The 27184-nt window shown below is 42.3% G+C and overlaps 2 protein-coding genes across 8 annotated transcripts in view; both read right to left on the bottom strand.

Annotated features, from left to right (window-relative positions):
- Positions 1–7560, bottom strand: part of DIP2A (disco interacting protein 2 homolog A) — a 139559-nt gene extending 131999 nt beyond the window's left edge. For 2 of the 3 annotated variants that reach the window (XR_012674179.1, XM_075153870.1), the window contains exon 1: positions 7353–7559. Coding sequence is in view for 2 of the 3 variants with exons in the window: in XM_075153870.1 (XP_075009971.1) it covers positions 7353–7449 (97 nt within the window). In the remaining variant the exon portion in view is untranslated. Of the gene's footprint in view, positions 1–7352 lie in introns of all 3 variants that reach the window. The other variant, XM_075153873.1, reaches the window with a different exon arrangement.
- Positions 7561–13449: 5889 nt separating this feature from the next.
- PCNT (pericentrin) overlaps positions 13450–27184 on the bottom strand; it is a 100993-nt gene continuing 87258 nt past the window's right edge. For all 5 annotated transcript variants that reach the window (XM_075153865.1, XM_075153868.1, XM_075153866.1 and 2 more), the window contains 7 exons: positions 26786–26888; positions 23360–23524; positions 21784–22022; positions 20712–20800; positions 19016–19169; positions 16986–17113; positions 13450–13848 (listed from right to left, as the gene is read on the bottom strand). In XM_075153865.1, the coding sequence (XP_075009966.1) occupies positions 13805–13848; positions 16986–17113; positions 19016–19169; positions 20712–20800; positions 21784–22022; positions 23360–23524; positions 26786–26888 (922 nt within the window). In that variant the 3' untranslated portion in view covers positions 13450–13804. The remainder of the gene's footprint in view (positions 13849–16985; positions 17114–19015; positions 19170–20711; positions 20801–21783; positions 22023–23359; positions 23525–26785; positions 26889–27184) is intronic.

The following is a 27184-nucleotide window of genomic DNA, read 5'->3' as shown; positions in this document are numbered from 1 at the left end:
CTGCCTTTATCTCAACAGACATGTGGCCTTCAAATGAACTTCCGTCCTATCCTGAAGCAGAGTAGGAAGATTCCGAACCCACTTTCAGAAAGAAAATGCCCTTCTTGACCATACCAAGTAAAGATGCTATTTCCTTTTTACAGTTTAATAGCAACGGTATAATTAAAGTTGTCATAACCAGTAAGGAAAAAAATCTTCATTCCAACCATCACCTTATTAGACAAATTAATTTGTGTTTTCTACCATAATCAGAAAGTTTTACTTGGAAAAGAAGGGGGCTTTACAAGCAAGCTAGTTTTCAGCTGCTGCTGTTATAAAAGAAAATTTAGTTGCGACCAGAACACAGCTTCAGAAAGCTAAAGTCATATGGTGCCCATTCTTTAATGACCTGGACTAGCTGACCAGCCAGAGCAATGGGACGAGGCAGAGCAATGACAACCTGCTGGGCAGCTACTTCACAGCCAGTCTGTCAATGGCTGCAGGTGACTTTGCATCCCCTGATGCTATCAATGAAATGGAAAGGCTGGAACAGCAACTCCATCCAACAGTAACACCTTTCGCCTGTGAAGCCTCAAAGCTTCACTAGCTTTTCACAGCAGGCAAGAAATCTGCTTAGACATAAACAAAAAGAAGGTTTTGGAGCAAAGGCCTATCACCATGAAGGCAGCAGCTTTAATCTCCTTGAAGATATCCTCGAAGATGGCTGTAACTGGATTTCCATATACACATCCACATGGAGTCTTTCAGTACTTAAAGGGGGCTTATGAGAAAGATGGGGACAGACTTTTTAGCAGGGCCTGCTGCAACAGGACAAGGGGGAATGGTTTTAAACTAAAAGAGTGTAGATTTAGACTAGATATAATGGAGAAATTTTTTACAACGAGGATGGTGAAACACTGGCACAGGTTGCCCAGAGAGGTGGTAGATGCCCCATCCCTGGAAACATTCAAGGTCAGGTTGGACGGGGCTCTGAGCAACCTGATCCAGTTGAAGATGTCCCAGCTCCTTGCAGGGGGGTTGGACTAGATGACCTTTAAAGGTCCCTTCCAATCCAAACTATTCTGTGATTCTATGATCCACTGTGTCCAGTTCAAATAGCAGCAAATTAAATCCTCTACCTGTTACAGGCTACAACAAGCCCCCCTTTTGCTTAAATAACTGAATCTCTCCCTAATAATAATCCCATCATACATGTATTAACAACATAAACCTAAGAATGACACGAGTTGAGGATGTGCTTAGAGACCCACCCATCAAACACTGGACTCCCACAAGGGCAAGCCATTATAACTAGATTCTCTGAATATTTCAGGAAGGTAATGTTAGCTACATCATTGTGTAGTTGTACAATCAAAAGCTGTCAAAGCAAAACCAGTTTAAATACAGGCACATTTTGATGAAAGGATTCAAATATGCTTGTACCCATATAAGGCACATTTGAGTTGGTTACCACTTGTTGGCTTATATACAACACAGCATTAAAGCAGTGAGTATTCATAAAGACTACAATAGTACCTGACCTCCAGACATGGCTGGCAGAAAGAGTTAGCCTTGTTCCATAAATTAATAGTCACCAACAACGAGCCCTCAAAGCCCTTCTTCAGATACCTTACATGACCAGAATTAAAGGATCCCTTGTGTAGGGTAATCATGAAGCTTGCAATGGCAACGACTCCTTGCCACAAGACTGTTTTATAATAAATAAATAAAATAAATCAGAAACCTGCCTCCCTTCGAATATTGCATGACTATTTCAGTCACAAACCAGACCTAAGGATATGAGCTAGCCCGAAGGACGTCAGCCAGTCGCTTCCTGAGACCTGCACTGGGTGCAACATGTGAGAACACGCTTTGTAGACTTACTCAGTCCCCATGGGCATTTGGCAAGCTCCATGTACTATCACACAATTACCAGTTTCTGTTGGAGAAGCCCAGAAATTAAGCAACAAAACCACCGCAGGTCAAGTTTCACAGACTACTATCCACGTACCAAGCATCTGTCTCCCCTTTTCCAACAATTCTTCTCACTGACAGCCTCAGATTACATTTATTTCCAAGTATTAAAACGATAGCTGAAGTGGTAAACAACTGCAATTTGCAGACATACTTTTTGAAGACTTCCGTAACAGAAAACTTTAAGATCAGAAAAAACTTAACACCCAAACACCATGCCTTATCATAAGGATAATAGGTTAAAGCATGTGTGTGTGTGTGTGTGCGCGTGCATCTCTTCCTCACCTGATTTCACTTACAGTATTTTAATACCACATCAACACTGCTAGTATAAAAAAAGCAATTAAGTTGAACTTTTCAGCTCTGACCACTACCTTTAGTTTTTATAAGAAAGGTGTTCCGCCCAAAAAAAGTATTCTGCTATCCATTTATTTTTTATAATAAAACCCAACCAGACTCTTAGTATGGGCTAATACTGGCTAGTAGTTATTACAAAAAGTATTTGCTGGAGTATTGCTGGAATATTTGCAGTAGCCAAAAACGTCAGACACTAAACACCTTCAGTTTTTTCAGGAAACCCTTCTTAGCCGAGACCTTCTTCCACTCAGCTGTATGCATTACACTACCTGCAGTATCTCAAAACATGCCAGAAAAAAAAAAAAACAACCAAAAAACCAAACAAAACCAGACAAACCTTCCTTGTCACACGCGCCAGTTCTTCCTTTCTTAAATGGGAAATAAATAATTGGCATCAAAATTATGTGAGAGCGAGCCTTCTGCCCAGGCAGATGTGAACATCTCATTGGGAAACAGAGCAACGTGCACATTGAACGCTCTATCTAAACTGCCACGCTTTCCACTAAAACTTAACCAGGCTCAGAAGAAACTTCGGAGCAATGTGTTAAGAGATGGAAAACACAACACCCCAAATAAACAGCGAAAGGAAGTTCTAATTAAGATGGTAAACTACATGACAATACATTTCTATCTCAGGACTAATTCTGTAGCCTGTTTGATAGCAGCCATCAAGAAGAGCATTTCCCATCTGGCAATCAGTGGGGTAATGGAATAGATCTGGACTAGAAAAAAATATCTTCAGCCTCTCTACAGTAGGTAGTCTCTGTTAAGAGTTTCAGCTCAGTTCCAAAATAAGCCTGACCTACAAATTCCTAGGAAACAGAAGGAAAACCAAATCCATATATTTAACATTTAAAGCTGATCAGAAATTCAGACAAAAAAGGAAAAGCATTACAACATTCACACGCTGGTCAAACAGCCACCTGAAAGTCTGTAAACCCACATTTTTCTTTCCTCAACTTTTACACAACATTTACTGAATGCAAATCATATGTTATGCATCCAAATGGCCCAGTCTCACCAGAACTCCATAGCAACAAGTACAAAAAATTTCCAAGAAAAGAAACAAGCGTAGTCGTATGTTCTTGTAAGACCCTGAATCGCTAGCTGAGGGGACTACCACCATGAACTCTAGAAGACAAAGCCACACGAATTAACACCAGTGGGATGGTCCTCGTTGCTACATGGACGCATAATATGCTTTTATCTTTGACTACTTCTACTCTACATATATTGCCCTTGGATTAGAAAGGAACAAGCGAGGCATCTTCCTGCACAGATGACCTGGAAGAAGAAAAAAATGACCCAATTCCACATCCCCTATGCTTAGAAGAGTAAAAATGAAGCTGCTGAAATGGTGGAAGGGCAGTGCCTAGCACTCTTCAGAAAGAGGTCTTTAAACGTCAAGATTTATTTCTGCCAGACGAAGGGTTTCATGACCTCTCAAGCTTTTCTCTCTTACCCAAAACATGCATCTCATTGCATAAGCCAGCAAACTATAGCTATGTGCCAGGGAAAAAACTGTAGCAGAAAAACTGGGAAAGCTCTGAAAAGGAAAACGATAAAAATGAGGAGCCGTTTGCACAAGAGAACAGTCAAAGTTGTTTCAAGGCACAGCTTTCATATAAAATGTGGTTTTCATGAATAGACAAATTATACAAGTAACATTTGTGTCTAAATGAGACCTGCTCTTCAAAACTATGATAGCTTAACAAAAAGCAGTGTACAAGTACATTTAGATACATAAAAATATACACAAATATATGATGCACTATCATAAAACAGGTACAGGCTTTAAAAAAAGCACATTGATGTTTTTCCTACAAAATCTCCACTGCAGATTGGATTTTTTTTAAAAGGGGGGGGGGTTATAACTTTAGTTCTCTTTCAGAGCACAGAAGAAAAAAAAAAATTTATAGTGACTAATAAAAAACTAAAGTACTACACTTTCACAGCATCACTTTCATGCTTTTACAGAAGATCCTGCCAGGCTGATTAGGGAACTCCGCATCTTTCCATTACATCAGAAAGTTGCAGCATCTTACAGTCTTAAGGTAAGAAAGCTTAGTCTACAGATCAATGAGCTACAATTCAGCTTAGCTGCCAATCACTGTCTCAAAATCGTCCTTATCTCCCAAAAAGGTAATGGCAGATCTCTTAGTTTTCACTAAATGATTCATTAATTTTTTTCAGCAAGAAAGAAATTACAGTGTTGATATAACAAAGCAACATAGCAGCATTGTTGTAGGGTGGGTTTTTTTACCCCCAACTATTATTTTTCTAGTACATGAAGAATACAAACAATTGTCAATCAAGAGATTAGGATCTTGTAAAAGTGGAAGGATCCATCACACCGCACATGACCAGAATTGTAGCAGGAGTTGGAGTTCCCTCCCCATCCAAAACTCTTCTAAGCTGAACACTTTCTAAAGGCAACTCAAAATCCCAAATAAAGCAGCAATGTACTCTGTCTTCATTTTCCTCTACATCTAAATGCAAACACTCTTCCCAACGTTCACTATGATAACCTTGGGGCAAAACCAAAGGAAGTTTTTAATCATCTTCCTGATTTATTTATAGGTGAAAATAATGTAATCAAAAAGAACATAAGTTATTCCTGCTCCAACAGAGCATACATGACATTCCAATTAACAAAGTACACACACAAAGTAGAAACGAACTTGCTCTCAGGTTTCTTCTTTTTTTCTTCCTCCCTTCACACTTCCTCTCAGATTATGGTAACATCCTCCCAACTATGACTTTCTCCAATTTATAGCATATTCAGCATAAGAAATCCGCCATTAAATCTCCCTGCAGTCCGTCTGTTTTCACACACACACACAAAAGCCTTCGTTAAGGCAGAGGTCAGCTACAACATCCATACACAAAGTGCAGAAGAACACTGTACATACAGTAAAAAGGCTGTTGAAAACTTGAGGAAGTCGTCGTCAGCAGCAGCCTTCCACTATGGGCTGGAATCTGCTCAAATAAAGAGGGAAATAACTGACAATCTCTACAAGTATCAATTTACTTCTTTGAGAAGAAGTAGAGTACTATACAAAATTTGTATCCACTTTACATAGATTAAAATGCAAGTATCTAATCCTAGATCACTATTCCTTCCCTTCCAAGTAAGCAAGTTCTGAGTGGTCCATTAAAAGCAGCATATGCAAACTTCAAGTGATCGCAGAACACGAGCACGTAACATATTACCAGACGTTGAAGAACAACTGCCCGCAAATGCTTTCAAGTCATTTAGGCAAGGCAGAAAAGGAATTGCACCTTAGATCATAAAATAAGTCTTCAGAGTGGTCAAGAAGTTTGAGCTAACATTATCACTTTATCCAATCACTTAAGTAGCCAGCAGCTATACAGCAATGCAAATTTCAGTATCAGAAGTACTGCACTAAGACAGTTTGCAATCACTTTAGGCGTTTCACAGAATTAACATACTGCAGACCTATATATAAAAAAAGGTTCCAGTGGTTAAACAAACACACAGTCAGGACCTACACAAAAGAGCCGACCCCAGGATATCCTGGCCGATCGGCAAGCGCCAGCACGCACACACGCAAGAACCGCTGTACCAAGCGTGGCCACAGTGTGAGAGCACATGGGTACAGTCGCATGCTACCGCAGCTCACAAGTCACAGGAACTCCTCTTGCACAAGGAACAGTACATGTCAGGTACTGCTTCTCACTGCTCTGGCAGACATGCAGCGACAAGTTAAACTTGAACAAAGTTACTAATCCTATACTTTTCCCCGCCTACTGCACCAAAGGTTCCACACTGGAGGTGAGGATAGCCAATCTGTGAATCATTTCCTAAACCATGACATATGTCAGCCAGCATATGAAGGTGAAATAACCCCAGTTTTGCCCACCTGAACATACTGATCTGAAAACCGCAACATCTGAGGAGCAGACTGAATGCTCCTACCCCAGGACACTGGCACTAACAGCTTTTCAGCTCTTCTATTCCAAGGTGCAGCTTGGCAACATAACTAGGGAAAATGCAATGACTAACTGCTCCCAGAAAACACTGCCTTGGACTCCTCTGCCCCTTGCATGCTCTCCTGCACCAAGTGTCTATACCTGCCTGTCTGCAGGGTAAGCCACGCCAGGGAACCAATATGCAAAAAAAAAAAACCCAATCCTACCAAGAAAGCAAGTATAATTCCCACGGGGATCACAGAAGTACTGTTATCACCAAACACAAGCCTGGAGTTGGAAGGAGAGGAACCGTACCTTTTGGGGGCAGCAAACCAATAGATGGGCTTAAGTACGTTGTCAAAGCGAACCTTAGCCTGGCACTGCATCTTTGCCACCTCTGACCAAGGGCTCGTTAACTAAAGAAGCAGATGGAATGTCACCACATTCCTGCCTTGAAACTCGAGAGACAGGAAAGCATAAAAACGTTGGGAATTATACAGAGATCCGAAGCGAGAGGTTTAAGATTTTAGCTATAATTAGGAATAAATATTAAAAAAAACCTTAAACTGGTATTTTCAGAGTATCCAGCTGCATACTAACTGACCATTTCGGTGCTAGTTCAGCTTGAACGGAAAAACATCTCATGGCCACCTCAAAACGCCTCCGAAGGGGCCTCTACCGCCGCTTCCACCTAGGCGCCGGCGGCCGAGGACGCGGGGCGGCTGGAGCCGCCTCCCCCCGCGGCGGTTCATCAGCCGCCGGGTGAACCCCACTGCTGCCTGCGACAGGGGTCCCGGGGAGAAGGGCGCAGGCCCTCGCACCCCCGAGCCCGGCTCCCTGCTAAACGCGCCGCCCCCCATCCCGGCTCCCCTCCGAGGGCTAGCGGCGGGAGAGAAGCCGCGGGCCCCGCCGCTGCGCCGGAGCCCCGGGGGGGAACCGGGGGACGAGGCTCCCACCGCCCTCCAGCGGGACCAGGCCCCCGCCCCGCTCGGGGCGGACAGCGGAAGCGACCCACGGGCTTCCTGCCGCGGCGCCGGCCCGAGCCGAACACCCCCGTCCCCGGCCGCAGCCCCCGGCCGCAGCTCCCAGCCCCGGCCGGCCGCCCTCACCCTCCGACAGCTCCAGCTCCAGCTCCGCCAGGCTCTCGCGCACCTCGGGCGGCAGCGGCACCGCCTCCAGGGAGCAGCCCCCGCGCTCCGCCGCCATGGTGCGGGCGAGGAGCGAGCGGGCCCCGCCAGAGCCGCCGCCCAGCGCTGCCGCAGGTGGGGCCGGGGGCGGGCAGGAGGCGGGGGGAAGGCGGCCTTAGGACGGGTCGGGCCGGAAGAAGGCGCCGCGCCGGCCTTGCCGCCCCGCGCAGCCGCTGCCGCAGCAAGGGACGCGTGCCGCGCGCGAGGGGCGGGGCGGAGCGCTCGCAGGCCACTTCGCGCGAGCCGCCCCGCGGCGGGGAGGGGGGCACAGGAGCCCCCTGGCGGCGGGAAGCGGCTGCCGGCGGCTCCGTCAGCGTGAGGTGGCACCGCTGAGGGGAGCGCCCCGCCCCCGCCGGCCGGCCCTGCCGGGGGGAGCCGGAGCGCGGTGGGACCTGGTCTGCTTCAGCAGTTAGCGCTAGGCCCCCAACGAGAACTCCCCTAGAAGCGTGCGCCCTCCGGTGATGAAGGCAGGGACCCCCGGGCCTGCGGAAGGCCTCGGCCCACTGGCGTGGTGCCTCAGCACAACCCGCCCCGTCGCTCATCCAGCTGCTGTCCTTCCCCTTCCCTTTGCTGCCTGCCCTGCCGGCTGGTGCCGTGTCCCCTTCTGAAAATACGGAAACTGTACTTTCTCTCCCTCCCCTCCCCACTTCTTCCTCCTAGCAGAAAATAAGAAAAATGACAGAGCCCGAGGCCGACAACCACCTTTGAAGGGCACTACAGGGACCATCAGGAAATGTTTGGTTTGGAGCCTGTATTGATGCAGTGGCTTATCCCAGTTTAACCACAGATCTCGGGGTGAATGTGTGGCAGCACACCAAGGTGTGATCTTCCTCTGGCATTCGTGCAGCCCCCCAGAGACTTGTGCAAAGGCAAATCCGGTACCTTGCCCGTGGTCCTGACTACAAGGACTGATTCACCAGTAACAGTAACAATAACGACCAGAAAATAGGGAAGAAACGTGGGGAGGGGTTTTCTAACAACTACTTCTGTCCGAAACAGCTCTCCCTTCTGGGGTGACCAGGTTTGTGTTGGTATCACATGTGGGGCAGGGGCAATGCAGCTCTCCCAGGCCTCCAAAGTAAGCAGAGGAGCACTTTCCCCTCCTGAGTGCAGTGAGCAGAATAACATGGCATTCATACTTGCCAGAACCATGTTTGCAGTCTGTGAAACGTGGCTTGATGGCATGCTGTAGCATAGCTTGGTGTGAGACAGGCAGACATTTGCATTAGCAGATATTCCAGGTCTCTGCAGCAGTGGGAGAATGTATGCTCACGCTCTATTCAGGGAAGATTACCAAAAAATTACTTGTAGGATCAGCCACTTTCTGTTCCCGTTACCTACAACTGGTCCTTGCTTCTCCTTCCCTTTCGTTCTGCTCCTGCCCTCTCCTTCCTTCCCTACCCAGTCCTGAAATGCTTCAGCCTCTGATTTCTCTGCTCATACTACTGAGGTCAACACATCACAAGAGAGCGCATCCTATGTGCCTGCCCTTCAGAGGGTACAGACGCACCACACCAGTACTTGGAAAGCCACGCTGTTCAAAACTTTACCACCCCACACTGGGCAGAAACATTTCTGCCAGGGTGCTTCCGCTGTTCTTCAGAAAACTGTCTCTTTGGAAACCAGGGAGCTGATGGGAGCATAACCGTAGGCAACGCGTTCACTATAGCTCACAGATCCTGAAAGACTGACAGGCTTGATTTCTTCTCTGCAGATTTCTTTTCTGAATAGGGGGCTGCAGCATCTGCCTCTTACCCCCCATATCCAGCCTGTTTTCTGGAAACTACCTTTGAGGGGCTACTGCAGTGCAGTGGGGTGAGAGGGAAGGGAGGAGGCGAAGCAGGGGAATAATACAGCGCTGATTGTCATGGAAAGGCTCCACCTGAAAGCACAGCTGAATGCATGCCCTGCAGAGGCTTGGGCAGAGGCAGGGGAAGAGCCCTGCTGTTCAGTGGGTGCCGCGTGCTTGGCTTCCACAGGTGGTGGTGGGGGAGCATGGCTGGGGAAGCTCAGCAGCAAATACATCAAATTACAGATAGCTCTCTTTGCCTAGAGGTGAATTGCTAACAAACAGCCTTACTCCATTCACAATCCTCACTTCTGAGAAGGATGAAGTAGACTGTATACATAGGAACACTTAAATTACCCACTATTCCGCTATGCTTGCATCTGGCACAAAGTGCTACGGGAAAATAGAGTTTGTTCCTAGGGCTTTTGTGTATACACTAAGGCAATACTTGAATCGTTTTCACCCTATCAGTGACTGACCTAAAAGCAGTGAAACTTTGGGACATTAAATTACTTACACTGTCGATTGATTTAAAAATGTGCAAATGCAAAGCCAAGTTCACTTGAAACAGAACTGATCCTTATGATGTGCCAACCTACAAACACCAGGGCATGCCAGGAAACTAACTAAATACACACACACAAAATTTATCTTTTGTCCTTTTAAAGGTGGTGGTTTTTTATTGTCCACCTGAAAGTGCCAGATTTTAAAACTAGTCATTAATTTAGATTTGCAATGTCACTACTTACTGGCTCATTATGAGTACAGGCCCTAAGGTCTAATAGCCCTCCTGCTTACAAAGTCAGAATGAGAAGTGCAGCTCACGTACGAGTGCAAAATTACAGATTTGATTTAGTGCCACTTTTGAACGCAGGTCTAGAAGTGCACATTATTTATAACAGAAGATAAACTCATGCTACGCTAAACAAAAAGGACACCAACACCATGCAGAGTGTGCAGTTTGACAGAATGCTACATCTAGCAATAAGACTCCTAGAGTGAAATTTTGAGAAGAAATATGATGCAGTCATTGATCCAGCATAAACTTATTCAGTTCAAATTGGTTTGGAAGTCTGGACAAGTGAAGTTACTTTTGGCAAGCTTTTATACCAAATCAGGTACTGTTTGTTCATGCCAAATTAAATTTATGCCAAATCAGGTAATAGGCTCTCCTACAGCTGCCATAGGATAATAAATTCTGTACGTGTGCCAGGATATCATCACACAAACTGGGTCACACGCATGCACTGACCCGACCCCTGTGAAGGACAGTGCACAGGTCCGTTACCTGGGGCTGTGGAACTGGAGTCTGAGTCAGCCCTTGCAGCAGCACAGCTGGGATCCTCCCAGCACGGCACCCTTCACATCCTCTTCCCTGCAGATGACCTAGTACCTTTTTGCTCAAGTAAGAGGACGTTTCTTACCTGTTACAACAATACTGATGAGAAGCCCAAAGCTAACTTCCAAAGCATTGTCACTTTTTTTTTTTTTAAAAAATAACCTTCAGCCAGCCAAATAAAAATTCTCAAAAGTTTAAAGAATTAGCACAGTGGCACAGCACTATCTCATTAAGAGTAAGAGCTGGCATTAGGAAAGATCTTACCAACATCCAGAAGGCAGTAAGTTACCGGTATCCCGCAGAAGGGCCCGGATACCACCTGCAATGTATCCAGCATGAGTTCCTCAGGGGCAGGCCCAAAGGTCACCTGTGGTCTGCAAAGCACCACGTGGCTCCCAGCTCCCACAAGCACATTTGCCTCTGGAACGGGCAGCCTAGCAAGTAGCCAAGGGTTCCCCAAAGGGAGGCCAGGCTGAGAGCAGACGTGGCAGGAGCACCCACCACCAAAGTTACAGGACTGCCTGAGGGCAGCTTTGCAGTCTCCTGAGCCTGAACTGCACAGTGTCCTGCCTGCTGGCCGTGCTCGAGTCTGCTGGTGACTCAGGAATACAGCCTTGGATGCTCCCACCACTGAACGACAAAAATACACAGACTTGTCAGGTACAGCGCTTCATCAACATAGGCTCCAATCAACCCAGAGACAGAAGCACCTGTTGAGGAGCCATGAGTACCAGGGGCAGTCCAGTACCTCCAGCAGAGACTCTTCGTTCACCTAGGGTTGGCACTAGAGCTCCACAGCATTTTCTCCACACAGCACGGGAGCTCTTGGCACTGCTCGTTTCCCCCATGGACAGGCCACCAGCGCAAACGGCTCCTCTCCCCTGCCACTCGTACCAGCCTCTTTTCCTACCTAGCTTCTTGAAGGCGAGGCTCCTCTATTCTCTCTCTCTCTCTCTCTCTCTCTCCACACACACACACACACATATATCACATTATTTTTCTGAGAACTAAAAGGTGATCTACCTGACAGATAAACAAGGGCTTGCCAAGACCAGTATTGGACAAAAGCAGTTAAATAAGTGCATCGATCTCTGATGAACACCAATATCCAATTGTCAAATATCCTATAGAGAAAAATAATTTAATAGGCTGTAGTAGAATAATGTTCCTCCAGAAAAGATTTTTCTGATATCCCAAAGTTAAACACCATGTGTGCTTCAAAGGTAGAGATTTCATATTTCCAAAATCTTAAAATACTTCTGGTATTACAATTCTGCCTATACTTTTTCTAAAGAAAAAGAGAAGAATGAATCTTAGGTTATCCCAAGAAGCATTTGGCTTCTGTGAAATACCATGACAACAAATACCACAGGTATGTATCACAGAAAGAAGTCTTATTCAGCATGATATTTGGAATATTTTTGCACTGTGATACATTATGACTAGAAATGGGTGTACCACCAAAATGCCGCCTCTTTTCTCTTCTCTTATGAGCAACTTAATACACACCTCCCTGAAAGGTACCTACAGCACAAAGTTCTGGGCAGAGCTAGGATTTGCAATCAGTTTCACTTACATAAGAGGTAGATATGGTTTAGGGGTTTTGTTTGTTTGTTTGTTTGCCAAAAATGCATACATTTAAACAAAAGTTACAAGCCTTTTGAATTAGGAAGATTAAGCTAAAAGGATCCAGATTAAATAGGACAGATCAATACCAGCAGTCCAACAGTTGTGTTAAAAACTGCTAATTCAGTGCTTGTAAGCTTTACTTAGTTCTCTTCTATCCCATCTATTTGTACTTTGGACTGAACTTAATTTCTACTTTCCTGCATTGACACTTTTTTTTCCCCATTTATAAACACTAGTCTAATCTAAATCTACTTTTTGGAAACAATTTGTTGTGGGTTTTTTAAGTTCCTAAACACATAAGCATTTCTGTAACACTGATACTCCAGTTTGCCAAGTGTCAGAAGCAGCTCCGTTTCATACTACACTCTCAGAGTCTCTGGTAAGTTGAGGGAGAGGCAAGGGTGCAGCCAGCTTAGTTCAGCTGTTTCCAACCTACTTGTAATGGAGCCTTCCTGGAGAAGATCAGTGCCCTTCTATCTTACTAGTTCCAGCATGGGTTTGCTCATATACTAGCACCTTATATGCGGACTAGCACCTTACCTTTATTCAAATCATCAGCAAATACAACCCAGCACACTAGTAGCTGGTTGTGACAGGGCAGTGAGAGAAGACACTTGCCCAAGCTGTCACCTGGAGCAGGGTGGAGGGGACACACCAAACAGGACACACCTGCAGCGCAGTAACGCGCTGTACTGCATGGAAATACCGTACGTTGAACACCAAGGCACTTTCCCCTCAAAGCTCTGCTCAGCTGCCATGGCGGTGGGACGGGGAAGAACCAGGTACCCATATGCAGTACTGCACCAGAGGGAACACGAGAGGAAGCTGGAAGGAGAGCTCTGATACTGAGTCAAGTTCGTGGCTGGAAAGATCAGTCTGATAAATGAAGGTCACACTGGAGGAAAATCTAACGTGCATTTGGCTTCCCGAGCAGGCACAGATTAATTATATTGCATGAATTCAGTCAGACCAAATATATCATGCATACATAGCTCAGTCACAAAGAGCTCAAGGAGTGGTGGCTTGACACTGAATCGGAATGTGATGAGAAAGACTGAGGGAGGGAGGACTTAGTTATTGTAAAAGAGAAAAGCAAACCCTAAATTCACAGAAGGCTACATGTATCTCTGATATTTGGGACAGTATTTTAGCTGTTCTGTAGTCAGAATGATGCTACAGAAATATTAAAACCCAAACAATTTTAGGAACAGCAAAAAAAGTAAATAGGTAAGGTGGAAACAAATAACCATACAATGTAAGAATTCACTAATAAAATGCCATTTTAATAATTTTTTTTTACAAGGAATCCAGCTATACACTATAGAAAAATAAACACCAAGGAGAGTCTTTGCAACTTACGATACAGTGATGCAGGCACACTTCAGCTGTTAACTTAGTAGTAATTTCACATGAGAATGTAAAACATTGTTCTTAGTGAAAAGTAATTTCCTTTTAAAGTACTAAAATATAATAAAAAGAGTCATATAAAAACCTGATGCAAAAGCACTGCCCTTTATTCAGTTGCACAAGGGATCGCAAGAGCTTCCACTGAGTATGGACCAACTCAGAAGCGATAACTAGGCGGGGTTTGCAGTACAGATTTCAGAAGCGTTCTCATCACTTTTTCATGTTTCTCTGGCGAGGTGGGCCTGGAACTTGTCCTAAATTTAAATAAAACAAATGAATATTAGAAAACTGCTTGTGTTATGAAGTAACAGGGTGCAGTTAGCAGCATGTAATTTCCTCAATGTGCTTCATATGAGCTACACTGAAAGCAATTACCATTTTCACGAGCCACCTAGGAGTAATACAAAACAAGATTTGAAAGCTCACGTCTGCCAAAGCGAACCTTCACATACTAAGACCAGTGCTCAATCGCAGGCCTACTTTACACACAGCAACAGGGTTGCTCAGTTCAACTCTACCGCTCCTGCGATGATTCAATACGCAATCTGTTGCTGGACAAGACCTTGTCACTGAGTACATGTTTTAAAGTTCATTAGAAACTGGGAAATCATTTTGCTCACAGCACTGTTCTAAAGGTTGCAATATTATTCTGCAATTCCTGACATCATCATTCTGGTAACACGAAAATTACAAAAATAATAGGCACTTTCCACAAAATTGCTATTAATGGTGTCCCAGTGGTGGAATACTTATTCCACACTTACCGTAAAGCAAAATACCTTCTTTCTATGAAATGCTGTCAGGTTTGAATTCTAAAATGTGTTTATCTATCTATATCTGCCATAAACAATTGCAGTATTTGGGGAAAAAATCCCAGAAACAACACAAAGTCACGGTATTAAGGTTTCCAGGTAAAATCCTGCTGAGAACAATGTAAAAGTTCCCATATGGAAGTGTCACTCTAGCTGTTGACTTCAGTGATATTAGCAAGACTAGGATTTGTAAGCGAAGCTAGCCTTTTTTGTTGTTGTTTTGGGTTTTTTTTTGTTTGTTTGTTTTGTTTTTTAAATTACATCAACTTGGAGCGCCTGAAAAACAGGCAATGTTTTAGACTTTCCCCAGGGCTAGTTGTTGCCCAGCTATACCAGGCTCCTGTGAGCCAAAGATTCCAAAGCCAAGATTCCACTCTTTCTAGAGAAATATGTAATTTTAAAGTTTAATTTTTCAAAGTTAACACTAAAAATGTGTTAGGAATGCAACATGTAATCATAAAAAATCTGACTCAGAAGTTAACTTAAGAATCATTATTCTTCCAGAAGCCTTTTATAATAATGCCTTTTATAAACTGTGTGGAAATTGAATGAGAACAATACAGGACCTCTACAACATTAAATGTTCAAACCTGGTACTGCTGAGAAGCCGGTGCAGTAGATGCGATTTGAATGAGCATCTGCAATGATTGCAGGGCCAAGAGTCACTATTTAATGCTGTAATCAGTGATTGAATCCCCACCCTTTCTCCCATAAAAGTCACCACAGAGATGATCTGCTGACGATAAAGACCGGAAGAGTGGCCAGCAGTAAGAGTACTGGTGACTGGCACAGATTTTCCAGATATGGTCAAATATTTTTCTCATCTCGGCACAACCAATATAAAGCCACACAACTTTGGGCAAAGGCTGAAGGACAATTACAGGAGGCAAGTCTGCCTGGGAAACAGCAGCTGAAAATGGTTATGGGTAGTGAAAGAAATATGTAAAATGTATATGTGCAATGTGTGAAGGAATACACACAGCCCTCCCATAATGCCACAGTCAAATATCTACCTGGTAATCTTTCCAGCTTTTGGCTGAAATTATGGGGAACCTTAGGGTGGTGGTTGGTGCAAGGAAGTAATCAGTGCTTGCCTAGAGATCATGGACCAGTGACCCAAAAGTAGCATGATGAAGTAATCTGATTATGGGGACGAGCAGCCAGAAGTAACATATGGAAGGAACGAGCAATAGCCAATGAAAGGGATAAAGGTTGGATGAAAACGTCAATGGCATTATCTGATCTGGCGGCCCATATTAGCTCAGACTAGGAAACTAGCAATATAAACCTGGATGGGTGAAGCAAGCTTTGGGGAAGATGCTCCAAGGACCCTGGAGGAACAGCTGTCAGTAGGCTCCTCAGGAGCCTCCACACAGGAGGCAGCGCTGGAGCTTTGTGCTTCTCCCTGGGCCTGGGATGAAGCTCTGTGTTATACCCTGATGTGGACCGTGGCCATCATGATCCTGTCCCTGTCAGCGATTTGAGCTAACATGGGTGCCCTCCTGTAGGCACCTGCTGGGATCAATGTGCAGCAGCATGACTTCCCCTGGTGTAGCCATGGCATGGGCTGTGCGAGCAGGCTCTGTGTGCATGTGGGTGGATACTGTAAATATGATGCTGCTGTTTAATTTATGTTGCTGCCCTGCAGTGAGGAAGGCAGGCAGCAGGAGGCTGCCCCTGCAACACGATGGTTACATGTATAAACAAGGCACACGTTATCTTTGTATTTGGCCTAGCACAAATGACACTGCAGCCGGAGGTCCAGCTCTGTTGTTCACAATCCAGAGATATTAATGCACTGGAGAAGGTTTAGGCATAAGTCTCAAAAATAACAAAACATTGGAAAACACATCTAATCATATCTTGATAGGAGATGATTTGAGGATGATGTGATGGCAGTTTGTAAGTTCTTCCTTGGGACAAGGAATTTCTGTGATATAACTAAGATGTAACAAGAGCAAGTAACCTAGAAGATTAAACTAAGTAAATTTAGTCTAGAAATTTGGTGGAAGTTTTTTAAAAAGCAAAGATAAGTGCCACTACAATCCTTTGTGTGCTTTTCAAGCAATCTTAGAACTAGATGGCTGTTTTTATCAGCCTCCAAATTTTTTTTTAAATCTGCTATGGAATATAAGGAAGCAATTAATGAGAGAAGTATCATAGTTTGTGCTGCAAAGAAAGCCCTGTTCAGCTATTACAATAGTTCTCTTTGACTTTAAAGCAAATTAACTGTATACACAACTTCATTTAAACGGCAACACTTGCTTATTTAGACTTGATAATGGGGCGGGGGGTGTGTGTGTGCACGTGTAAAAATCACATGAAATTATTCAGCCTTATCTCTGTAAGAACTTATTTTGAGAAATGCCACACTTGGACTAGTTTTAGATATGATTCAAAAAAAGGTTTCATTTCAGAGACTTACTTAATTTTTTCTCCTTCTCCCCCCCCCGCAATAATTATTCATTAAAATGATGCTCTTTACATGCTTTAAGTGTTACAGGCAGTATGTAGGAAGAACCTTGCAAAAAGCAGCCCAGACTGCTGGCAGCTGTGAGGGGTAACAAGGTAGTTCTTACCTGGCTGCGCACCCCCTAGTCTTTGCTGGATAACCTCTAAGCGATGGATGTATTCTGTTAACGATCGTTCAGGATCCTGAGTAGGCACAAGTGACTTTTCTGAAGCTGAACTTGTGGATGGATGCAATCTTAAAAGGAAAACAAATTATTTTCTTGTGCTCATGCTATACTCTCAAATAAATTTGAGTTACATTCATATAGGCAGTAAGTTACATTCATATAGGCAGTAATTCAGTGCAAAGCAAACTAGAACAACAGTAAACACCACCACCACCGAAAAATTACATGTAAAACAATGTAGACTGGGCACCTTTGATTATAGGGAATAGATAAAAGCTGATATATCTATGATAAAAGCTGGAATATCTATGAATCTCTCTCTCTACCAGTATGCAACACGAAGTCCCTCAGGTAAGAAAGCTGCAGCCAGAAGCAAGTCCAAATGGCCAAGTGAGAAAAGACCCACTTCTGCAGAGAAGGACTGAAGAGGAGCATGCTGCATCCAGGCGTGTACCTCCTGTTCAGCAGGTAAAATGCTATCTTGAAGGACAAGGATGAAAAAGGGGACCCTTTAGATGGTACAGTGTGTTTTCTTTCTGGGCATTAACAACAAATTTCAAATATAGCAGAAATATACATTGGAGGGGACACTCTGTGCAAACACATTCCTATTTGGAGTTAGGATTTATTCCTTCCCCCTGCACCTTTCGGTTAGCAGAAGGTAGTTCCTATCCATCCCTTCCTTCTGTATAGCTTTGCCAGGAAACAAAAGCAGCAACAGGCATCGTTTAACCTGTCTCGGATCCACATTAGACTTGAGCTACCACTAACCCAGTCACACTAAGTAATCAATCAGAGCCTACTATTAGTAATATCCTTGTTCCATGTAATACAGGTGACTTTTCTTGATAGGTAAGCTGCCAGCTAGTGATTCTGCCTGTCAGACCCAGATATGTGCCATGACAGAGGAACAGGGTGGGGTAGAATTAAGTATTTTGGGAAATGCTTGCTGGTCTCTAACTCTCCAAAATATTTTGCTAAATTCTGTGCAAAACAGAATGCTATCTGTCCTTTGTGACAAGCACTGTCCTGTCCCCCAAATCAGCCAGCAACATTAAAAAAACTAAAATAATTGGGAGCATCTGCTGTCTTTGCATACCTCTAGATCACTACAGGTACTTCCTTGCTACTCTTTCTTCTTTATGAAGAAAATTCTTGCCTGCTGGTTGAAGTTTCTGATGTAGCAAGGAGGTTAAGAAACAAACAACATGTTCCAAGCTGATGGGACTGAAAACTGCTACCTTCCACATCAAGCCACATACGAGGAGTGGCTTGGGAGACGAGACGCTACACCCAGTAATGGAATATGCAATGCCTGAGGTGACTTTGGGTCCCAGGAGAGCCTGGGAGTGGGAAGGCCAGTAATGACTGAAGGCCACCTTCCTCCAACCCAAGCACAGAGCTTGCAGTTCAGGCATTTTTTAGCAGCACTGTGCAGAATGTCACCTGCCACATCCACCCCAGCAACCAGTAGCTGAGGTTGTATTTCTGTGCAGAACTGGCCATAATTCATGAAAAACTGCAACAGCACATACCCTGCAAGTTCTCCACCTCCCGCTCTGTGTGCGTGCACAGAGTCTGAAGGCAGCTAATACTAATGCAACGCTATCATTTGGTAGGGGAGCCGCTTCCACAGGATACTTAGAAATTAATCTCCAACTTGGACAGCAAAGGCAACAGGAAGTACCACTCAAAGAAGACTAACAGGCATAGCCATTATAAATCCTGTAGCCTGTCCAAATTAATCTGGGAAACACCACTAGGAATGCTCTCAGTCCAAGAACATCAGACGCTTAAAGAAAAAGAGAAGTTTTCTTCTCCTGTAGCATCTTGAAAAAAATAAAACATTTACTAGATCTAAGAAAACAAATTCCTCTTCTTGTTCAAGTACCTCCTCCAATAAGTGGTTACATTTTTATGAAAGGCTGTCCATCGGGGTGATTAACATAGGCAGAGATTACAAGACTGACCTGTTGTGTAAGTAGTAAGAGGATCGGGGGGAGTGGCTCACAAATCTTGCAGAGCTGGTTCTGTGGCACAGCCCAGTATCCCGGGTCGGGGGAGAGCCAACGTGAACAGCTGGGGGCTGCTGCTCTTTCAGAATTTCTGTTCTAGCACCAGAGGCTGTGTTAAATATGAAACAGTTAAAAAATATGCACTGAGAACCATTCAAAACAGGCTATCATAAACCTAACCAATAAAACCCACGAGAACTACAGCAGAGTACAATTGTGTTTGGTTTTGAGTGCAGCTAAAATATACTTTCTACAGCTAACTGCTTTTTTGGTTTGGTTTTTTGTTTGTTTGTTTTAACCAGATTTAACAGAAGTTTGACATTTTAACGTCGAACAACTGCTTCCTGCAAATGGAGAACTTGCACCGTTTTCTTTCTCCAGACTTGCTTTTTCATCAGCTGTTGCTATATCCGCACAGGGGATGTTCCAATGGCTGATATGAGCAGAATATTTTCTCAAGAAATTTTAATTCTTGTTGTTTGCTCTAACTAGATGTTACTGTTGACTTACACTCTCTGACTTCAGAGACAGAAGAGAAAGGAAGAGATTTTTTTTGCTTGGTTCGATGAAGCTTTGGGGGGGGGTGAGGGTGGGTTGTTGTTTTGTTTTCATTAAAAAAGAAAAACCCTTTCAGACAAATCCTTTAAATCACAAAAAGAAATCAAGTATTTTTTAATGAGGCTGCCAAGATGCTATTTTCTAGTGAGGTAGAAAGTACAGCATGCATTTCAGGATTCAAGTTTCATAGGAACCACACCACAGTGTGGTTTTATGTAGGAAACCAGTGTTTTTTGTTTCTGTTTTTGTTTTGGTTTTTTTTGGTTTTTTTTGTTTTTAAATTTTTTTTTTTTAAATAAGTATTTCCAGCAACTTAGAAACAGTGAAAATTATGTAATACCAGGTAATGAAAAATGCACTATTTCATCTGAATTTTCATAAAATTAATTTACATAAAATGGGACAGTTCCACAATACTGGGTACTGCATTAAGATGTTTGTTCGAATTCTTACAACCTCCATAAGTAACTCAAAGGACCACAGTCCTTACTGAACTGCATGAGACCATCTATACGTCCGCTCCACTTTATCATCTTTATCATCTAATAAACTCCAGAGAAAACAGTTACGGGATATCTGCCATCGGATTAAGTCTCTTCTGAACCTCTGGAACCACTTAAAACCCTTTTTCACCTCTGGAAACACTAGCAAGTACACCACTTCTAAGACTTATTTTGATGCTGGATGTACCCATTTTAATATTATTAAAGCAGTACTTGTCCTTGCCTTATTAATAACTCGTGGCACTAATTTCCATTACAGGTAGCTTCTAACTGTACAAAACATAATTCTCTGATGAGTTTCATGAACACAGGACTCAGTTTCACAGCTTGAGCAGTTGCAATGAAGGGAGAAGAGGAGAAGCTTGTCGTTGCTGTAAATTATAAATTTTGAAAAACTTTTCAACTGTAATTTCTTACAATGTCCTTGTAAACTCATAATCATTCTGTTCAGGAAATGGATAAACACATTTGTCTTAACAGATAAACAGATTTTGCCACTTGTGTGGATTTTTTTTGGTTTTGTTTTTAAATGAAACACATCACTAAAGAGACATTATGATTAAAACAATATACTTGTCCAAAATGCTTACCTGTATTACCTCCTATACTGTGAGAAACAGTTTCACCCTGTGCACTCTTCCTGCTAACTTTGTTCCACTTTTTCACCAAAAACTTTAACCTTAGTAACAAAATAAATTTGTACAATCATTAAAAATAAGCAAAAATACACTGAATTTTAAGATTAAACTCTTTGTTGGCATGAAATGTATTAAACAGCACAAATAACAATCCTTGCAGGAATGGAGAAAGAATTCTTCAACTTCAGCGTTTAGAATGAAGGCTTATCCTATTTTACTCTGCAACGATCCTCTAACTGTTGGAAAGGTTTGCTCGTTTTGGCACAGCTCCTGCACTCTGTCCCTGATCTCTAGAGAGTTCTGTGGCAGCTCTTCCTGCCTCAGAGGGGTAGTTTGGAGGTCACTGTTTCTACATCCTTTGATACAGCTATCATTATAGCATCCACATCAAAGACAACAGCCTAAAGACATTCTGTGCCATCTCCTGAAAGTCTTAAACTTGCTAGTAATCATTTTTTACTAGACAAGGAAATTGCTCAGAAGTAACCACCTATTACATTTTAAACTATTTTTTTTTTCATTAAATGGACTCAAAAGCCATTACAAGATGACCTATTGTCCCAAGTACAGCTAACAAAATCCATTTGATAGTAAGTGACAGAGTATGATAGAATCATACCCAATGAAACACAGGCTACTGGATTCAAGAGAGGAAAACCATCACTGATGAGATGATCACATTCTGATACAAGACAGACTATCCAGTAAGTCTAAATAGATAAGGGCCAGACCTGAAAGGACATCAGTTTGTCATTGTTGTGCACTGACTCTCAAATATATTGCAGCTGGGTATCTCTCAAGACAGAAGCAGCTTTTTATAAATCTTTAGTTTAGTATGCATCCAACTTAGCATTGACTCTGAAATAGCAATTTGGCCAAAGTTATAGCTAACCAGTCATGTTTGAACTAGTTTTGGAGATAGCTTTTGCTTAATATTAATGTAGGATAAACCACAGGAACTATCAATTTTTAAAATTTCCAAGAAAACACCATGTATGAGAGACAGCAAGTGCTTTGGCTTTACCTTGATACCGCGATGATTGCCCTGACTGCACATCTGAACTTTGTAAAAGGACGGGAACGTGATCCAGAAAGCTGCAGGTCTGCAGATGAGGGATAGATTCCCATACGTGCTATTAGAGAGAGGGTTGCTTGCTCACAGTCCTGAAATCCACCAAGAAGCAGCAAGAGGTATTTCTTCTGATAAACTAGAGCCTTTCTAAAGCTCTCTGCTCTAAGGTACTTCCTATATAATCTCTGCAACTGGAGAAAGAAAAAAAGGAAAAAAAAATCCAATCTGTTAAGATTTAGCTACATAAAGCTCAGGAAAGTTGGTCGCTTTCTCCAGCAATACCTCCTACAACTTGGTTACGCATGGGTATCTAAAACCTATTTTGCTTTACAAAATTGCAGAAAGCTATTTAATATGGAAGCAGTGTACATTTATCTCTAAAATGAAATTTTGAGCAAGTATTTGTATAACAGACTTTCTGACTTGGCCAGTTTTGGTGCAAAGTAGTGGTATTATGCTCTGGCAGTTTGGACACCATACATGGAGGTTTGTACCAAGTCTACTGAATTTTTGTATGTTTATGAAGTCTTGACTAGGCTAGAAAATTTTGGCATGGTTACTGGTTGGTGTGCAAAAGACAGCCACAAACAAGCTGTCTTCATATCGAATGTCCGTACTGCAGACACAAGGACAGCTGGAACAATTCTGTACATAGCTAAAAAGCACCCAAGTTTGGAGTGTCAGACTGCCTTAAATCTCCTGAATGTTTAAAAGCAAAATTGTCATACCCGAAACTCTAAAACAGTTTCACTCTTTAACAAAGAAAATAACACCTGCTTTAAATAAATATTAACTAGGAAGCATGTTGGGGTAAGTACCCATCTAGTTTATTACAATCAAGTGTGTCAGAGGAATAAAAAGTATTTAAGATTACGGGGAATAAAATTAAAAATAATGGATGTTTTATATTTTCATGCTTAGACAAGAAATCTGAATCTCCCTCATTTAAGAGTAGAAAGGGATTCCAAAGAGCTAGGTTACTTGTGGTGCAAGTTCCTGTCTAACACCAAGTTACAAAGGAACTTCTCTGATGAGAGACATATGGGGAAGTGTTCCTAATTTAACATGCAGTTTATAAAACTGTTCATCTATGAAATCACCTTTTAAAACAACAGCTGAAAAAGATTACAGCAATAAGTGAAAATTAAATGCCATAATCTGACAGATACTTATATCCACAGAAATCTGAGCTGTATACTTCCTGGCTCCTCTGCAACAGCAAGTTTTATTAATTAACAGCAAGTATTTATATTAAAAAAAAAAAAAAAAAAATTACTAAATTACCTGTTCTACATGTGACATTAATCCCTTAGGCAATGCCCAAGAACACTACTACCAAGGACTGAAGTCTCCAGAGGTTTTTATGATCATGAGTTGGTAACAGTTCTCACACAGCAAATCTGTACAACAGGCAAGACGGCGAAAGCAAACCAAGTGCCAAAGGTTTAAATGACATGCTAATGGCTATGGCATTGCTCGGTCATCAAGCTCCAGACAGCCCATTTACTGGCCGTCACGACAATTTTACCTTAGGACTGGAAGTTTCTACCACTGGTTTGTTTTCAATTTCAACAGTCGCTTTAGCCAGTTTGGATTCAGCCTGTTTCAGTGCATTCTGCAAAATGTTTCTCTCTCGCTGCCAAGTGTCTCTTTCCAGTTCTTGAACAGAGTCAGTATCATCCATAGATCTGATCTAAAAAAGAAACCCAAAGGAAGTGAGCCGTGATGGTTTTTGCACATTACTTCCACAGCCAAACATCTCAAACTGAATAATAACCTAACTTTATGGACAAACTAAAAACAGAAAAATAACGAGCCTGAAAATCAGATTGGCATTCACGTGTTAAACAGTAGGATGGGAAACTGAAACACACAGGCAGCCATTCTTAAGAACTATCAAATTAATTGTTAATCAAGCAACCCCTCCTCTACAGATTTGTCTGATCAGCTTTACAGGAATCTTATTCCCTTTAATAACAGAGTCTCCCAAACGCTTGGAAACGGACACAAATCATCTGGCTTTCTTCCACATCCACAGGCAGCACAGAAACTGTAAAGAAAGATGTCTGTGTATATGAAGCGTCTACAAAAGTAAATTCTGAAAAATCACATTCAATTCTGAGAAATGCAGTTTTGTGGTAAGTCATCTCTTGTTGGAATGAGACCAACAACTCCAGGTCCAATTTGTGGAAGTTCTGCCTTCATAACCCTCTTCGTATTGACTATCAATTTAATGGTCAACAGTTACATCAGTGTGTGATGCAGCAGACCACAAAGAAACAAAAGATATTTTTTGAGGAGGTTAATGTTTTATCTCTTGAAATAAAATCTCTACATTAGAGGAGCCAGTAAACACAACTCACCCCAATTTCTCCTAGCAACTTATTTTAGTATAACCTTATGAGGAGTTTGAATATCTTCAGGAGTAATTTCTTAAGAATACCTTAGTACACTAACACGTGCCATTTACATTTGTCTTCTATGAAGAGCACAACTTGTCAAGTAAAAAAATCTTATACAATAAAGTTTAATAGACCACAGCTATCTAAGTCTTTTTACTGCCTGCAATATATTCCAATGCTATCTGTACCTTTATGGCACATAATCCACCTCTCTCCCTTTTGACTTTGCAGCTTCTTTAAAATTTTAGAAAGCAAAGGCTCTCCACTTCTCAGCATATTTAAAACGAGTTAAAAAAATGCTTCAAGAATCTAACACTACCTTCAGTATTGTTTTGAAATTAGGTATTTATTTCTGTTCAAGTTAAACTCGTCCTGTACTTATTATCTAATTCACAGATGTTCTATACAATTTCAGGTTTTTACACTGAAGTTAGACAAACTAAAGCACACATTTCCCTACATACGGCTTTCACTGGCATGGCGGTTGTGCCATATCACACACGGAGGTGGGACAGAAGAGCATTTTGAGAACAAGGGCAGAGATAAGGACTTCAGATACAAAACACAATTCAGACAAATATTATTAAAAATAGTTCAAACATGGGAAACAAAACCCATCTGTATCGTAGTGAAATGGAGGGAAGCTGTTTTATATTGGCCTCCTCAGCGAGCATCCAAGTAAGGACTACGGTCCCACCATCCCAGGGATTTTACAGATCTACAAAAGCTCAATTTGAAGGCAGTAACAGATACTTGTAATATCTGAGGAGTTCTACATGATTCATCTATGTACTTGATTTCTACTGCACCAGCTGGCATTTGATTGACCAGTTGACTCCATATTCATTTTGGCATTCTGCCAGTTTCCCTGTCTAATAGTCCCCAATTTATCACAACTCAAGGAGGTAACAGCAGTAAAGTCCTTTGGTCTCCAGCGCATGTGGTTCAGTACCTTAAAAGATGGAGAAATTCAGGGAGAAGACTGAAACAAAAGGTGATTCTGGAAAAAAATCAAAGCCTGAAAAGAGGGCAGAGAGGAGGGACCCTTTGTGCTCACAGAAGAAAGGATATCAAGGTAGAGTTTTTGCTCTCTATGCTATAGAAAGGCATATGTCTTTAGAGTGCTCCATTAAACTCTTCTTTTGTTAAACAAAACTTAAGTCAGAAAACTTGAGTCCCTTTATTTTAGCGTGGTCATAGTCCCTGGAGGAGGCAATTGCAAAGTCTGGTCCAGCGAAAGAAGGGACTACTATTCTGCATGGCACTCACTGGCTTAATGTTAAGAGGCCTGCTAATTAATGGTGACGAGCGCCTGGAAAACCTAGGAGTTGTGAAAAGCATTTGCAACAGAGTTTCTAATGCAGAAGACCTAATGGCATCAGAGTCAAAACAAACAACCCAAACTATTTTTTTCTTTTCCAGTAAAGAAATAACTTGGAGGGAGCTGAGCCAGAAAAACAGCTCGGGTCCGGAGGGAGTTCTGCTAAGTCAGATTTAAATAGAGCCATAAAGTTGTCTCGTTCCCCCCACAGGCTCTCTGAGCATTTTGTCCACAGCAGAGGGCTCTAAACCTTTGTGAGAGGAAGGCTTGACCAAAACTCCAAGAACACCTACTTGGGAAGAGGTTATATCCCCCTCCTGAGGGCTGGAGATGATCCATTTGGCAACCACCTAAGTGGCTGCACAGGTGACAGAAGGAAAATATTTATTGTATTTTGTAAGCAGTTAGACACAGGGAGAGCTTGCACCATGCCTAGCCAGCTTGCCATACATCAGAGTTGTATTACAGAGCACATGAGAACAACAGAAGTTACAAAAGCCTCTTCCTGTACAAGAGAGTCAGAACTCTCTCAAAGGTGTGTTTTCTGGGGATCTGCAATCAAGCAGGTGAGGGAGTAGAGAGAGGCTACTCTCTCGAATCGAACAGAGCCAAGACTGTTAGTTAGCCCTAAATCCCAAAATTTTGGCTGAAAGGGCTGCAATGTGGTTGAAGATCTCTTTCTTTTATTACAAAAGAAAGATATAAATGATAGGGCAAAGTTATCTGGTGAATAAGATGGAATCTAAAAGGCATGTATTTTGTGTCAATAGACCTCAGCTCAGTCTTTGATAATCCCTAGGCTTGTATAAAAACATCGCTCCTGAGACGACAAACCACTATTGTGCTTTTTGAAAATTACTTGATAATTTGCTGAAAAACAACTGTCTCTCAATGTATACAGAAGCAGCAGCAACACATCCCAGAGTTTGATATCCTTGGACATATTACACATCTAGGAAAAAAAAAGCCATCAGAAGCAGACTCTGCAATACAACAAAAAAGCAAGAGTCTGATACTAAAATATGTTAATATAATGACAATGCAAGTACAAGTACAAGAGTACATCTTTTTTCCATCCCCAAGGCAAAACACAATCTTCCTCAGAATGTTTTACCAAAAAAGGAAGGGGAGAAAATAAATAAATCAAATCAATCAACTTATACGTGTACTGCAACTCAAAGAATACAGAACAGCTTACTGATAACCAACAAATATATGCTGTTTTCCTTACCTGAGATGCAGGAGGAGACAATAAATCTGACTTTAGTTCCTTTAATGTCTGCAGTAAAGAGGCTACAGCTTCATCATTTGATACAGACCAATGGTTAACTGTTCTGTTAAACAGAAATACTTTTTCAGTATCAGGTTGATTTGTAATAATGTTAACATACATTTGATTCCTTCTCCACACTGGATGATCTTTAAGTTTTGAGGCTGCACTTATGCACTATTAATTACACAAAATACTATGAATACACACAGAAATTAGCAAGTTTTGTTAATTTTTAAGAGTAGAATTTCTAAATAGTGCCGCATAAGGATTTATTCAGAAGTCTGTATTTTATACCAGTCTGAAATTCTATCATGCAAATTCAGGCTGCAGCAAAACATTACTAGTATTTCACTCTGC

Source organism: Calonectris borealis, chromosome 6, assembly GCF_964195595.1.
Source record: "Calonectris borealis chromosome 6, bCalBor7.hap1.2, whole genome shotgun sequence".
NCBI lineage: Eukaryota > Metazoa > Chordata > Aves > Procellariiformes > Procellariidae > Calonectris > Calonectris borealis.
This window is presented reverse-complemented; position numbering and strand designations above follow the sequence as displayed.